The sequence below is a fragment of the Gigantopelta aegis genome, chromosome 4 (genome assembly GCF_016097555.1).
Source record: "Gigantopelta aegis isolate Gae_Host chromosome 4, Gae_host_genome, whole genome shotgun sequence".
NCBI classification, from domain to species: domain Eukaryota; kingdom Metazoa; phylum Mollusca; class Gastropoda; order Neomphalida; family Peltospiridae; genus Gigantopelta; species Gigantopelta aegis.
In genome coordinates this window covers 107,756,096-107,772,242 of record NC_054702.1, presented here as the reverse complement: position 1 = coordinate 107,772,242, position 16,147 = coordinate 107,756,096, and the positions used below count along the sequence as shown (strand labels likewise).

The following is a 16,147-nucleotide window of genomic DNA, read 5'->3' as shown; positions in this document are numbered from 1 at the left end:
ACTTAATGGAAGCCTCTGTTTTAAGACTTAACAGTTTTTTAATGAATTAATAAATTAATCTACAAATGAATGTATTGATATATGAATGTATGGATATATGAATGAATGAAAAGTTAAAGTTTGTTGTGTTTAACAACACCACTAGAGCACATTGATTTATTAATTATCGCCTATTTGATGTCAAACATTTGGTAATTTTGACATTGTCTTAGAAAGGAAACCTGCTATATTATTCCATTAATAGCAAGGAGTTTTTATATGCACCATCCCACAGACAGGATAGCACATACCATGGCCTTTGATATACCTGATGTGGTGTACTGGCTGGAGCAAGAAATAGCTCAATGAGCCCAATGATTGGTATCGATCCCAGACCGACTGCCCATCAATTGAGCACTTTACCACTGGGCTACATCCTGCTTGAATGAATGAATGAATGAATGAATGAATGAATGAATGAATGAATGAATGAATGAATGAATGAATGAATGAATGAATGAAAATGAATGAATGAATGAAAATGAATGAAAATGAATGAATGAATGAATGAATGAATGACACCTCTGCATAAAAACTACATCAGCAAATGGATATCTTAAAAGTTTTCTAAGCCCATGTCTAGCTGTGACTGTTGTGCAGTGTGTGTTATTTATTTCAGGCCCGATTGATGCCAGTAAGACTGGGTTTATGAACTACAGCTCTACAGTCGTCTGTATGGCGGGAGCATCACACCCACTGCAGATAGAAACGAGAGACTCATTCGGAAATCTGGCTGCCTACAAAACAGATCTAAACAACTACTTTAAAATCAGTATCAGGGAGGTGAGGGCAAATGTTCATTCTTTCTTTCGATGAATCATTTTTGGTTACTATGATTGTATTTATCTGTCTGCCTGGCTGGCTGCTGGCTAATTAAATGACTGGTTGTCTGGCTATTTATTTATTTATTTATTATATTATATTTTGTTTTGTTTTGTTTTGTTTTGTTTTGTTTTGTTTTGTTTTTTAAAGTTCATTTCTCAACAGAAAGAAGAAAAAGATATAAATATAAGTAGTTTATCCCACTGTTATATTTTTGTTATGACTGGTAATGATGCCAGATAGCTGTGTTTATATTATCTGTCACATGTTGATAGTTTTTTTTATAAACAACTGTCAGAAATTTAAATTCATATGAAACTGGCCATGAATATGACATGTTTCCTAATCTGTTGTATGAATACTGAATGGATGTGAAATCTAAACAACAAAAGTTTTACCTTTTTATTTTTCTAACTTTGGGGTCATTCAAATATTATGTAATGAAGGGGTGTGTGGGTATATGTCAAAATGTTATGTAGCATTACAGGGGGTGGGTGGGTGTACTGAACAGCATTACGTAGCTCACTTTTTTTAATTACTAAATTTTTATTATAGATTTTTTATTTAATAATTAAAAAAAAGAAAAAAAGCTCTGATACAGTGACAATGTTTAATGTAGGTAGTAATAGCTAGATGTAAACACACAATAACGATTATAAAATGAGTTGAAATGCATATCCCAAATCGCAAAAAAGTACGGTAAAATTATATTACATGACTTGTTTGTGAATGAAAGTGGGTCTCCAAATGTTACATAATATTTTGGGGGGTGTTTGGTAATGCGAGTTTTAGGTCACTTCACTGTTCGTTGTTTAGCCTTACACAATTCATAACATGTAATGACGTCATGGGATGACGTGTGAAAAAACGTGGTTCTTGAAAGCGTCGCCATCTTGGGCTAACGCTGATAAATGTAGCCCTGTGCAAACTACAAAATAAAACATTCACCACTCGACCAATGGATTTATATAACGACTACAGAATAGTACATGGTGTCAGAATGCAGAACTTACAGCCGCCAAGTAAGTTTTCGTTCAAACCGGAGGAATGGCCAGCATGGCTTAAACAGTTCCGGCATTACCGGAATGCAAGTAAGCTATCTGCGGAGTCGGGTGAAACACAGTGTGACACCCTCCTATATGTAATAGGAGAGGAGTCTGAGAAGATTTTTTAAATTCTTCATTTTGGAACTGTGACGGTAGGTGAAGGAACAGAGGCTAGGGAAGTGCAAGAATTAGACACTGACTTTGAAACGTTGGTAAATAAATTTAATTCGTACTTTCTAGTGAAAAGAAACATTATTCACGAGAGAACAAAATTTCAAGAACGGAAGCAGAGTGAGTCTGAAACCATTGAAGAATATTACAGATCTCTACGTACTCTTGTAGCTCATTGTGAGTACGTTGACACCGAAGACCAGGTGAGGGATCGATTTGTTGTGGGCCTAATTGACCGTAGGTTAAAAGAAAAACTGCAGCTAATTCATGAACTTAATTTGTCCAAAGCTCTAGAGATAGCTAGACAACATGATTAGATAAAGCTGCAAATGAAACAGCAAGGTAAAAGCATTTCATCAGATGAGATAAAGGGCAGAGCTAAAGCCAGTAGAGGGAGAGAAAATTTCAGAAGTCAGCATATCACTTCACATATGCATATGAGTCAGGGTTATTCATATTTTCAGAACCCTAGAAATCTTGATGTGCAAAAGTGTGGTAGGTGTGGCCAAAGTCATGATCAAGAGGGACACTGTGTAGCCAGGGGAAAGACTTGTAGAAAATGTCACAAGAAAGGACATTTTGAACGTATGTGTCACAGTGTGCGAGAAGTTCAGGCAAACCCAGATGTAAGTACAGATGAGGAAGAAGTTGAATTATTCCTTGATACTGTCATTGTAGACAACACAAGACCGTGGACCACCACACTCAAAATCCAAGGAGCAGACATACCATTCAAAATTGATACAGGTGCTGACATGACCATAATTAATGAACAAACATATGAGAAGATGAACAAGCCAAAATTGTCAATATCTCGTATCGCACTTATGTCACCAGGAGGTAGACTGAGCATCAAAGGAGAATTTTTTGCCAAAACTGTTGTCAAAGACAAACCATTCAGATTTCGTGTGATAGTTGTCAGAAATCGAGTTGGTAATAATTTGCTTATATTAGCAGAGATGTAGCAGAGAAGATGGGCCTCGTGAAACGATGACATTCATGGAAACGTGTTTGGCAAAACAGGACTCTCAAAGACTGAACCAGTTCATAGCACCATGAAACCAGGAGTACAACTGTATTGTGTAACAACAACAAGACGTGTTCCATTTCCTCTCCAGAAGAAGGTTATAGCTGAGTTGGAATGTATGCTAAACGCAGGGATAATTCAGGAAGTGAAGGAAGCCACTGATTGGTGTGCACCAATGGTTCCTGTTATCAAACCAAATGGCAGCATGCGCATCTGTGTAGATTTCAAGTGATTGAACGAGGGTGTAAAGCGACCCCACTGCATGTTACCACAGATGGCAGATGCTAAGTTTTTCACAACACTTGACACGTTTTCTGGATTCTTTCAGATACCGTTAGCAGAGGACAGTTCACTGTTAACAACATTTATCACACCTTTTGGACGCTTCGCTTTCAAACGAGTTCCCATGGAAATCTCACTAGGTCCTGAGTGTTTTCAAACAAAAATGAAAGAGTTGCTAGAAGATTTGGAAGGTTGCAGTGCTATAATGGATGACACTATTATCTATGGTCGAACCGAAGAGGAACGTGATAGACGCTTGAATGCAGTTCTCAAAAGAATAGAAGAAAGAGGACTAAGGCTAAACAAAGAAAAGTGTCATTTTAAGAAAAAGGAGGTGAAATACTTTGGACACATCATCAGTGCAAGTGGAGTTCGCCCCAATCCGGATAAAGTGAAAGCTATCACAGAAATGCAACCACCCACTTCATTGACTGAACTTAGAACACTTTGTGGCATGTTCAACTACCTGAGTAGATTTGTACCAGGCATGGCCTCAATTTTGAAACCTACCACTGATTTGATGAAGAAAAATATTGCATGGACCTGGGGAAATGCTCAACAGGAAGCATTCGAATTAATCAAGAGAAAAATATCTTCTTCACAAGTGTTAGGGTTTTATCATCCAGACAGGGAGACTGTACTGAGTGCCGACAGTAGCAGTTATGGTTTAGGTGCAACACTCATGCAGAGACAGGGAGACACGCTCATTCCGATCACATATACTTCCAGAACATTAACGGATGCAGAAAGAAGATAAGCAAAGATAGAGAAAGAATGTTTGGCATCGACTTGGGCATGTGAAAAATTTGCCAAATATCTGATTGGTTTAGACAGTTTTCACCTACAAACTGATCATAAGCCACTGGTGCCTCTCATCAAGTGCAAGGATATCGACAAAGCACCCGTGCGTTGTCAGAGACTTTTAATCCGACTAATGCAGTTCAATACCAAACCAGTGCATGTACTGGGCAAAGAAATGGTGATCGCAGATGCCTTATCCAGAAATCCAATACCACACACAGTAAATGATGTAGAACTTTCGAAAGTTGTCACAGCTTTTGTTGACGGCATAGAATCAAACTGACCAGTCTCGACAAGATATCTCGAACTACTTCGTTCTGCAACTGTGCATGATCCAGAAATGCAACAGGTTATTGAGTATGTCCTAAATGGATGGCCATACAAATCCCCAGAAAACCTCCAGGCATATTACCAAGCTCAGGGAGAATTGTCAATTCTAAATGGACTGCTGGTTTACAATGGCAGGATTGTCGTACCAAGCAGTCAGCGTAAAGATATTCTCCAGAAGCTACATGAGACACACCAAGGGCTCCACAAGTGTCGTCAAAATGCTCAAACGTCAGTTTGGTGGCCAGGAATTAGCAGAGACCTTAAAGAACTGATTGACACATGCAAAGTGTGTCGGGATCATCGACCGTCCCAGAGAAATGAACCTCTCCATACTACACCATTGCCAGAACGTCCATGGCAACATCTAGGAGCTGATCTTTGCACATATCAGGGCAAGGACTATCTCATAGTGGTCGATTACTATTCCAGATGGCTGGAAATTCAGCCACTTCACTCAACAACAGCAGTCATTGTAATCAAGAAATTGACACAGATGTTTGCTACACATGGCATTCCTGATGTCATAACCTCAGACAATGGGCCTCAGTTCCAGTGCGCAGAATTCAGAAATTTTGCGTTACAATTCGATTTTCGTCACAAGACGAGTAGTCCATTATTCCCACAAGCAAATGGAGAAGCTGAAAGCGCAGTGAAGATCGCAAAGAAACTACTAAGTCAGCAGTCTTTGGAGATTGCTTTACTGAACTACAGGACAACTCCATACTCAAGTACTGGGGTAAGTCCAGCGCTTGCTCTTACGGGGAGACAACTCAAGACTAAAATTCCTAGACTTCCAAAAAAACTGATTCCACAGCCTGCCAGTGATGTAGACATTTGGAAAGCAGATCAAGAGGCAAAAGCTCGCTACAAGTTTAACTACGACAGGAGGCATGGTGCCAAACCTCTGTCTCCACTAAAACCAGGAAACCAAGTCTTGATCAAGACAGATGGAGACAAAACATGGGACAAACAGGGTACAATAGTCGCAGCAGACCCTAATAATCGTACTTACCTTGTAAACTCGCCTACAGGAGTTTTACGACACAATCGCAAACATCTACAACAGTTGCCGTCTCCACTTAAGACTGTTAGTTCTGATCATTCATCGCAGTCATCATCGGCATTCGATTCAAAGGATGAAAATTCGAACAACATAAATTTGAAAGATACAGATTTACCAGGATCTCCTATTACACACAAGACTAGAGCTTCAAGTGGTTATAAAGCACCCCAACCAATTCGATTCAGGGAGGAAGAAGTGTGTTAATGACACAACAATGTTTAAAGTGAAATTCAGATTGAAAAGTTTTTCTTTTAGTGTTTAAAGGAACTTGTGTTAAATTGTTCGAAGTTGCTTAAACACTTTATTATATGTGTACATTCATAAATCTTATAACAGACTAGTTATAAGTAGATTAAGTTTCAAGTTTGTTCAATAGTTGCTTTGCTTTACATGTCTTTATTAAGTAGTCCTAGCATACTGACAGATTAACAGTAATTCAGATGGAAAATCTCAGTTGAAATTTTGGTTTGCCAGACAGATTCAGTTATTCAGTTAATATTGTTACTGCGGTTATATATGAAATTGAGTGATAGTTTGATTTAAAATTCAGTGCACAAGAAAAGTTTGAAAAGAAACAATACCAAAGAACAACAAACAATTTAATATTAATGTTTATTGAATTAAAATTTACAGTGAAGTGTACAACTTGTGACATTTAAAATAGTACACTAAAGACGTTCTGATAATGACATTGAACTTTTAAAAGGAGGGAGGTGTTTGGTAATGCGAGTTTTAGGTCACTTCACTGTTCGTTGTTTAGCCTTACACAATTTATAACATGTAATGACGTCATGGGATGACGTGTGAAAAAACGTGGTTCTTGAAAGCGTCGCCATCTGTCGCCCTGTGCAAACTACAAAATAAAACATTTGCCACTCAACCAATGGATTTATATAACGACTACAGAATAGTACAGGGTGTATGGTCTAGCATTATGGAGTATTACAGAGCATTACAGGGGGGAGGGAGGGGGTCTAATTTAGAAAATAATAGCGTTACGTAATATTTGAACTGTTCCTTTGAGTTATGAAAACTCTTTATTGATGTTACAAAATGTAACGTTTTATAATAAATTTCTTTGCTACATTAATCATATATAATTTGCATGGCAAAACAGAACAAATATGAATTCCCAATTCTTCTTGTTGGATTGCAAAATAAATAACATAATAGAGCCCTGCCTTATTTTCTGTGGTAATCTTTTGAGGATAAAGCTGAATGCTAAAGCAAGGCTTTTGGACTGGTGTGCATATTCAACGATACATATGCACATTATTGCTTAATATCAACAAGTATAATCGTATAGTTAATTAATAAAACGGTTAAATGTGACAACTATTATATATAAACGGGTGCAGCCATTTTGTACCATCCCAGTGAATACGCCCTCAGGCGAGCTGGTGGTTACGTAATACCTAACGTGTCATGTCAGGAATTAGTCTTCGAACTGAAGAAACAAAACATACCTGATTTTTGCAGATGTATCGCAGTGTTCTGTAATAATATCTATCCCAGTAACACAGGAATATGTGGTTTATTTTTCAATACAAAATAAACCACCATTGTCAAAGTGTTGAAATAACTGTATTATATTTTGTATATAAATTAACCCACGTACTGAAATAATAGTCGGAGTGTTTTCTTGTTTAATTGGTCTTTTCTTTCCGTGGCCTGTACCTATTGCTCTTGATTGGCAGGTGTATATTTAGACGGTCCCTAGACACTGTGTCTAGACACACTAAAAAGACATGCCTCTTTTATGAAGATCTCAGAGTATTGTGTGATGACCTCAAATCGTAATGGACTTTACCAGCTTTATTACTGTAAGTAATTCTGTAAAACCCTTGATTAAGTAGACTTTCCCATCTAAAATCACAAAACTGACCAGTTACGTATTCCCAGAGAAAAGAAAATTATCACTTGGGTATCTTAAGTGGTCGTTTTTGCTCGAATGTATCCTACCAATAGGCCTAATAATATGCATTTTTTCTTTGGATTTTTTAAAAGAAAAAAATACTATAACTCCATTTCGTTATAATGATGCAAATTGAAATATATTTAGTTAAATAGTTTATTATACTATCAAGTCATTTATGTTGTTTTACAAGTCAGGTTGATGAAAGCGAAGCGCCTTGTCGTAAATTAGAGCATTTGTTTACACTGTGCACAATAGAGAAGTTGGACCTGAGCTGACGTCACTTCGCCCCAAGCTATTCCACCGGTCATCACAAAAACGAAACAAAATGGCTGCCCCCAGTTAGCAGGAATAATCACGGTTTTTTATTAATTCTAAAATTACGCATTTTTCATTTGTTAAAGTGTCAGTATGTGTTGGTGGTCTGGGTATGCATCTTTCCAACACATAAGGCTCTTGTTAGAGTTTAGTCTACCTTTAAGACAGTAACTACATGTACCGGCAGTTATTCTTCGTACATACTGGTACCCATCTATTGACATGAAGATGTTTTTATTAATGCTTCTTTTCTTTTGCAGTCCGGAAGTAATATAAAGTACGTCCCTGCAACTCAGATAATTTATGATCCCAATGAAAAACGTCTCACTATGTACATCACCATGGAACGAGCAGGATGCTACCATGCAAAAGTGTCTTACGGGGACGTCAAATTGAAAAATGGAGATTTTGATATTGTTGTATTAAGTCGTAAGTACTTTAATTGTCATATGTGTTTTTTATAGTAAATGTGTTGTTACTGTAGCCAGGATTTTATTTTAGGGGTGGGTGGATGGTACCAACCACACTGTCTTTTAGTTATGCTATGGGGAGAGAGGAAAATATATAACATGGTTAATGCTTTTAATTATTGCATAATTTTGTTACAAATTGTTATTCATGTACAGGTATCAGTGTCAAATTATAAAGAATAAAAATTTACTTAAGGTAGGAGTATATAGTTAGATCCCTTGTGTACCTGGGTGCGCAAAGAGTTCGCTTGTTGGTTTTGCACACATCCATGTTTGAAGGCTAATTATTTGGAATAGGAAGCAAATTCTTAAGCTTAGTGATAGCCAAGGAGTTACTTTTAAAAATGACAATTGGTTGTTGACCAGCAGTGCAGGCTTGGTATTTATACACTGTGTTTTCCTTGTGACAAAAGTGGGGCGCAGTCATTTTGGGTAATTTTCAAACAAGCTGATTTTGTGAAAAATTTAATGGCTAAACCTTTATTCAAATGAGGGTTTTTGTAAGGTTTGATGAGCAAACTTTTCATAAATATATGTGTGATATCCACCAACTCCCACTTGGGGGTGGTTTGTATGGGTGTGAACATTGTCAAAAATGCACCCAAAAGCATGCAATTTGGATACATTATGGTGAAAGTAACAGATATTTAACTCAAAATATTTTAAATAAGTCATCTTTATAATTATGACTCTTCCTTGAGACTGAAAATACCTGTTTGTTTCTTTATTTTTAAACCATAGATGGGCATTTAGGATGCCATGGGCTGGTATGCATAAATCCCAGCTGAAGATTCACAAATAACTGTGGTCTGCTACCTAATGCTGGATTTGTTTTTGCCACAGTAATCTTGCCACGGTTTATTGTTATATATTGTACATGTATTACAGTAGTTTTTACTGTGTCCACAATCATATATTAACTTTTTAAGTGTTTTTTTAAAAATGAAATCAACCAAGTTCAACAACAATTGATGTGGTTAAAAATAAAGATGCATTATGGTATCCTGTCTTTAAATACATAGACTATCAAAGAAACATTCAGTGAACACAGAAGAACTTTAATTGTAACTTGAAAGTGGGATACATGGATGTACACTTGGTATTGATTATTCTATTAAAAGACTGAGTTATACAACGGTGGATATTCAATGTGGTTTATTTTACCCCTTGTCTCTTGCTTTAGCTAATGAAATGGCACATGTGCACAAGAATCTGGCAAAAAAGAATCACAATGTCAGTTACGAAGCAAGACTGATCTCCTGTAACCACGAGAGACTGGAAAAACCAAAGAAAGTCTTTGTATATATTTCTCCAAAGGTGAATATTAAAGCAGAAACAATAAGTCTGATTTATCTTATGTTTGATTTTAAAACATATTTTAGATAAACATTTAGGATATAAAAATCTACTTCAGCTATCTTTTTAGCAAGTTTCTGCCATTTTACGTTTTTAGATCATTTAATTTTAGTATAAAATGTTCTGTTTTAAGACAAATTAAGATTAATTAAATCATGAAATGTTGAAATTTATTTCATTTCAGCATTTGCTTAGTCTGGAAAAAGTGTGCAGAAGTAACTTACTCATTAAAGGGACACACCCTAGTTACGGCTATTTGTTAACCATTACGGCGTTGTTTTTCGCTATTAAACCCCATTTTTCACAAATAAAATTACACTTTACTTACATTTTATTATTTAGAATACACATTTCCATTCACCTGAAGTGCTTTTTGGTAATCCTGATGTTTGTAAAACCATGAAATGCATTTTTTGCATTTTTTCACAAGACGTGTTGTCGAGAAAAAAACGTTAAGCAAGCGAGGTCCAATCTATTTTTAGAGGGGATATTTCCATTTCAATGTCACAGACGTTGGTATATCACGTGACCGTTATCATTTTGGTTCGGTTTGTTTTCTCGTGAACGGTTCGCGCAATCAACATCCGATTTGTTGTTGTTCATTTGTGAGATTTTTCTTCACAGTTTGTGAACATTTTCAGTAACAATAAAGTTCAGACAAGTAAGTGTCTCAATACAAAACGTTACAAACCCTTAAAACCAATAATTTTGCTAAGTCTTACGATATCTGGAGAGGGGATACAACCAGGACAGAACAGTTGGAACATGTCCAGGAGAGTTGAAACGAATGCACCCCAAGTCTGTGAAATTTGTCGTGACGTAGGCATTGTTGTGCTTTGAGCGACATCTACCGGTGACATCAGAATACTAACTTTCAAAATTATTTCAAGCAATTGGGACATGGGGATTCCCATGGTATTTATCGATATAAAACCTGCTTTTTCACTCCATTTGATAAAAACGTGATCTAAGTGTGTTACAGGTTTGTAGATTAACCAAATTATAATTTATTTTCGCTGGATGGAACTAGGGTGTGCGGCTTTAATGAAACAATTACTTTTGAGAAAATACATCAAGAACTATTTTTTCCAATTTGACCAATCAAGAACAATATTCTGAATACAAATGTTCTGTAACACTAGCAGCATGTGAACGTTGCACCAATAATGTATTTGTCATATTTTGTTAAAAACATGATTTTATAAACAAGTTATTTTAAAATATGTTATTCCTTATTTCAGCAATTAACACTTAAGGAATTTTACTTGAAGATTATTGGCAAGAAACTATACACTTTCAGAGTCTGTCCCTCCACAAAGGTAAGACTTAAATTTAGCTTTAGGAGTGAATGAGTAAGTATTTGAGTGCATGTAGGTGAGTGAATGAGCGAGTTTAAGTGGGCGAGTGAAAGAGAGTGGGCATTTGGGTGGCTGGGTTTGGGTGACTGATTTAGTGGGTGGGTTAGCTGGTGCATGGGAGGGTGAGTAAGCAAATGAGTTTATATGCTTATTGTCTTAAACCTAACCAACTAATACAATGTAGGAGATGGGACCTTTCATTCTGTAGAATTCTTGTTTATAAATGTGTGTGTGTTTTTAACCAAAACTATTAGAGTGCTCACATTTCACTTCAGTTTATCTTCAATGGTTTGAACAATCAGTACGACACATCAACTTTCACAATAGATGATGGTGCACAACCTCCAATAGTGTTAGCAGCAAAAGATGGAAACATCATAGCAGCAACGTTCACCAGCTATCTGCTGAAAAATATAGGTATGTCACTTGTTACATGTCAAGTTAAACAGTAATCACTCTGGTGTTAATTATCATTCTTTGGTGTCAGATATTTCATTAACAAGGGCCTATTTAATAACTTTCAGCTGGGTATTGAATATCAAAATATTAATGTTGATATTTTATTATTAACTTTTTGCATGTTGATAACACTATTATGTGTTTAAAGCTTGTTTGTGACTGATTAATATTGACTGGTGTTATAATAGGCTACTTCTTGTGGGATGCAAGGGATCTTTCATGTGCGGTTCCCACATCAACATCTTCCATGGCCTTTGATATAAACAACTGTCCTGAGTCTCGTGTTATACAGTAATAGCTCAACAGACAACTGTAGCAATACTCCCTCAACTCAACTCATACTAAAAGGGAAGCACTGAAGCCTCACAATTCATTTCATGATGATCATCTGTTTTCTTGTGATATCCTGTCTTTGTATGCATTATTTTAAAAACAGCATTACATTATTAATATGACTTATACTTGTACTGTAGGTGGCTCGGAAACATTCCAAGACAAACAGATATTTTTTAATCATCAGTTGACACAACTTCACCTGAAGAGAGCTCACAGTCGACTGCCCATCAAGATTGATAGATCCAACCTCCTTTACAATGTGAGTGGACCGTGTCTGTACACATGTACATGTACTTTTGCAAGGTAGTTATCAAGGAAGATTGCTGCTTAAAACTAGCAGTCACATAGCTCCCTCGATAGGGTTGGGTACTGCAAAAAAAACTGTACCGCGGTATACCGCGTTTTTTTGTAATGTACCACGGTATACCACAGTAATGACATCATACTAATCACTGCGATTCAGTGATACAATAATTGCTCAATATACTATGTCATTTATGTGCCTTTGAACTTAGGGATCAAACATATATGACATACTACAATGAACTGCCTACCAGTAAAGATTTTGACTGACTCAATTTACACTCTATTTCCTCTAAAGTTGAGTAAGCATTAAGCAGGACTAAAAATCTCATTTAGAGAATATAAGGTAGAAAATAGTTGTAGAGCCATGTTGTATTTTAAGACTTTATAATGTAAATGAAATAAACATAACATATCAATGAATTCTGTAGTTACCATTTCAGTGAACTGGAAAAATAATGAAAATGACAAAGTTTAAATGAATGTATTTTATTATCACCATTTTAATTATACCAGTAGCTATTAACTACCATTAACTTTTATATAGCTACTTTTATTTCAGGTGATGACCCAGGCAAACAGGTCCCTTTATGTTTTCAGTTTACTATAATGTATTATTGTTCAAGTTCGTTCAAGTTAAATCGTCTTAACATCAATTTAGTTTTAAGAATAAACAAACTTCATAAACCTATAAATGTCTGAATAAACCATGTAGTGTGTCAATTTCAGTCATTATTATCTAGATTACTGAATTTATTTTATGTTCTTGTTTACAAACATTAGTGCATTAGTGATTAATATGTGAAATATTTGTTATCGCGAACTCAAATATTATCAATGTAATGGTATTTAATGTCAAATATAGGATCATTATGGTATTAGAGCGGGAATCTTTGCCTGTCCGGTGGTAGGCAGAAATTCTGTGCATTCGTTATCTCTGACTGAGAGAGCGACCTTGACTGTCCAAATGTCCGTCTAGTTCTAGAACAGCAGAGAAGGCCTTCTTGAGCTAACCACTTATGATGGAATGAGTTACTTGAGAACAGGTCCAACTAAACCACCACTGCCTACAGGTAGCACTATACCAATTAATTTCCGGCTGGGTCAAAGTTCGAGGTGCACCGAACTTTTGATAGAGAAGTTAACACCACAAGTCCTGTGATTGATTATAAATGTGAGTGTGTTGGTTGTAAAAAAAATTAGTTTCATCTGGGCTAAAAATGTATGCAATTTTATTTGATGTAGTACCACCATGTCAAATAGCCTTGTGCTTGGAACATGTGTGGGGTACCTGTAAAAAAAAGTACTCAAATTTTGTGCGAAACTAGGGGTGTTGTAGAAACATCTGGTTATACCGAAAATGAGCCATGAAAGGTACCATTTTGTGCAGTTAATACTTTGAGGTAGGGGTTGTAGTACTGATATTTATGGGTCATAGTTTGGTTGATATATTGCATATAGTGTTTTTAAACACAAACGTTAACATGGTTGCCTATGGGATTTTATTTGGTATAGTCATACCTATAGCATATATTCAGTGCATAATAAAAAAGATTATGATTTTTGTGATTTAATTAAATTAAACTATACTATTTGATTAATTAGCCATCACTCGGCCATGCAAGTTCACAATGACCTTGACAATAATTACTGTGCATGGCTCTGAATGGAGTTTGAATAAAAAATTAGCACTGAGGAAAAGTTGGTTTTGGCCTATAATTCATACTATAAAGATTTTAATATTTTTATTTACATGGTGTTTGACTTGCCATATATACAACTGCTCTTAAATATGGTAATATATCTAGACAACCTGAACTTAGATTTTAATAGCAATTTATTTTTATATTAAAAATAACATGTGCCAATATTGGGTTAATGTCTTTAATTTCCATAAACATAGTTAATGTTTCATGTATGTACTTCTGAAAGCTTAACTTTTTAAAGACCTTGATTTTTATTGTCCTTTTGACATATTTATAGGCTGCTAAGTCATATTTTAGACAAATTTGTAGTTTTAGGAAAAAAGTTTTTTTACTTTGAAGAAAAACTTTACCAAAGACATAATTAAAATTTTGATCACTATTGTGCCTTCTATTCTCATTTATACATAACAATAAGCTTGTTAAACATATCTTTAGGTCTCTAGATCAAATCTTTTTTTAAAATAATCATTTAGTTTGCTCCCATGAAGTGTATTTTAAGTGTATACTAGATTTAGAACCAATTTTTCCAGATTTGATTATTTACCTTGGTGTAAGTTGATAATTTATTTTATTGTTAATGCTGTATTATCCAATGTTAATAGCTAAATAATATGCTGGATTACAGATTGTAGGAATACATCCAATATACATATTGTGTTGATCTGGATTAGAAAATAATGCAATACAATAGATGTTGGGGTAATTATGTCATTTAAAAACAGGTTATTTTAGTAATGAATCAAAAATAAATATGCGAAAGCTGCATGATAATTCCAGATATCACAAATATTTAAAACCTCCAACTACAGTAAGGTATACATAAAATATAGTCAGGAATATTGGTGGCTGCCAATGGTTTTGATGGTCCATTTTGAAAATCGGCATAGCTGATGGATTTGAAATTCCCGCACATGGTAACTTGAAGATACCCACACTCAGCGTACAGGATTTCCCTCTAAAAGTGATGTGCAGGACATTAAGTCATTACTTCATATAGATGCAGTCATGTTGATTTTTCCTTCCTCAGACATTGTATTTTTTTAATACTGATATTTCTTTGATGTGCCTATTGAGGTCTTCATAATTTGGGGGTCAGTCAAGTGCATGTGTTTCAATGGAATAGGTTTAAGGAGTTGAGGTACTCTGAATATCCATGTTGTCTCTTCATATATAGCTGAGCAGACACACACATCTGACAGTAAATATCTTCATGTGTATTTTTATTTTATTTTTATTTTTTCACATATGACATATTGCATTTGTACAAAACTGTACAAAATACATGTGCTTTGTGAGGTGTACATTAAATTAGGTTGCACTGTAGAAACAACAGTTTCAGTGAGGTTGTCAATTTATGTCAGAAGACACCAGATCCTTGTTGTCATAAAAGCACATGATTCGCCACCTTTTGAAACATGTATGTTATCAGTATAGGTAGCACTATACCATTTAATTTCTGGCTGGGTCGAAGTTCGAGGTGCACCGAACTTTTGATAGAGAAGTTAACACCACAAGTCCTGTGATTGGTTATAAATGTGAGTGTTGGTTGTAAAAAAAATTAGTTTCATCTGGGCTAAAAATGTATGCAATTTTATTTGATGTAGTACCACCATGTCAAGTAGCCTTGTGCTTGGAACGTGTGTACCTGTAAAAAAAAGTACTCAAATTTTGTGCGAAACTAGGGGTGTTGTAGAAACATCTGGTTATACCGAAAATGAGCCATGAAAGGTACCATTTTGTGCAGTTAATACTTTGAGGTAGGGGTTGTAGTACTGATATTTACACTGTATCTTTTACACTGAATACTAATATAAGTTTTGTGGTATCCAGCTCAAGATTATAGCCAGTCACCCAAAACAAAGACAAAGAAAACGTCATTATATATTATTGTTCTCAAAACACTGGCGTGTGACTGTCTTTCAGACTTTCACAACTGGAAAAAGGCTCTTTCAGTTTCATAAATTCATTGCAACGTGATCCGAGACTTTTGTATGTTTCTCTACCAAGGGGGAGGGATGTATCATGTCGGTGCTAATATTATATCGGTAGACATAGAATCAATAAATTATAATTCCCCCACTGAATATGTTTAAAATTAATTCTGTAAACTTTGAAAGTTTTAAATAATAATGGTTGTATATATTTGAGAAAAAAAAATGTAATCCTCATCAACACACCCACTTCAGTAAAATGAACTCAACCACATGACCTAGATTTTACATTATCGGATACGATAAATCGCTAGAAACATGACAAATAGAAAGTAAACCTTGTTGTAGCTAGTAATAACACATTTAGTATCAATAATGCAATATGTTTTGAACAGTATTTCATATTATTTGATC

General features: G+C 35.4%; 1 protein-coding gene across 2 annotated transcripts in view; it reads left to right on the top strand.

Annotated features, from left to right (window-relative positions):
- LOC121371700 (apoptosis-resistant E3 ubiquitin protein ligase 1-like) overlaps positions 1-16,147 on the top strand; it is a 109,744-nt gene that overhangs the window by 81,829 nt on the left and 11,768 nt on the right. For both annotated transcript variants that reach the window (XM_041497790.1, XM_041497789.1), the window contains 6 exons: positions 659-822; positions 8,075-8,243; positions 9,468-9,601; positions 10,882-10,959; positions 11,274-11,415; positions 11,931-12,052. In XM_041497790.1, the coding sequence (XP_041353724.1) occupies positions 659-822; positions 8,075-8,243; positions 9,468-9,601; positions 10,882-10,959; positions 11,274-11,415; positions 11,931-12,052 (809 nt within the window). The remainder of the gene's footprint in view (positions 1-658; positions 823-8,074; positions 8,244-9,467; positions 9,602-10,881; positions 10,960-11,273; positions 11,416-11,930; positions 12,053-16,147) is intronic.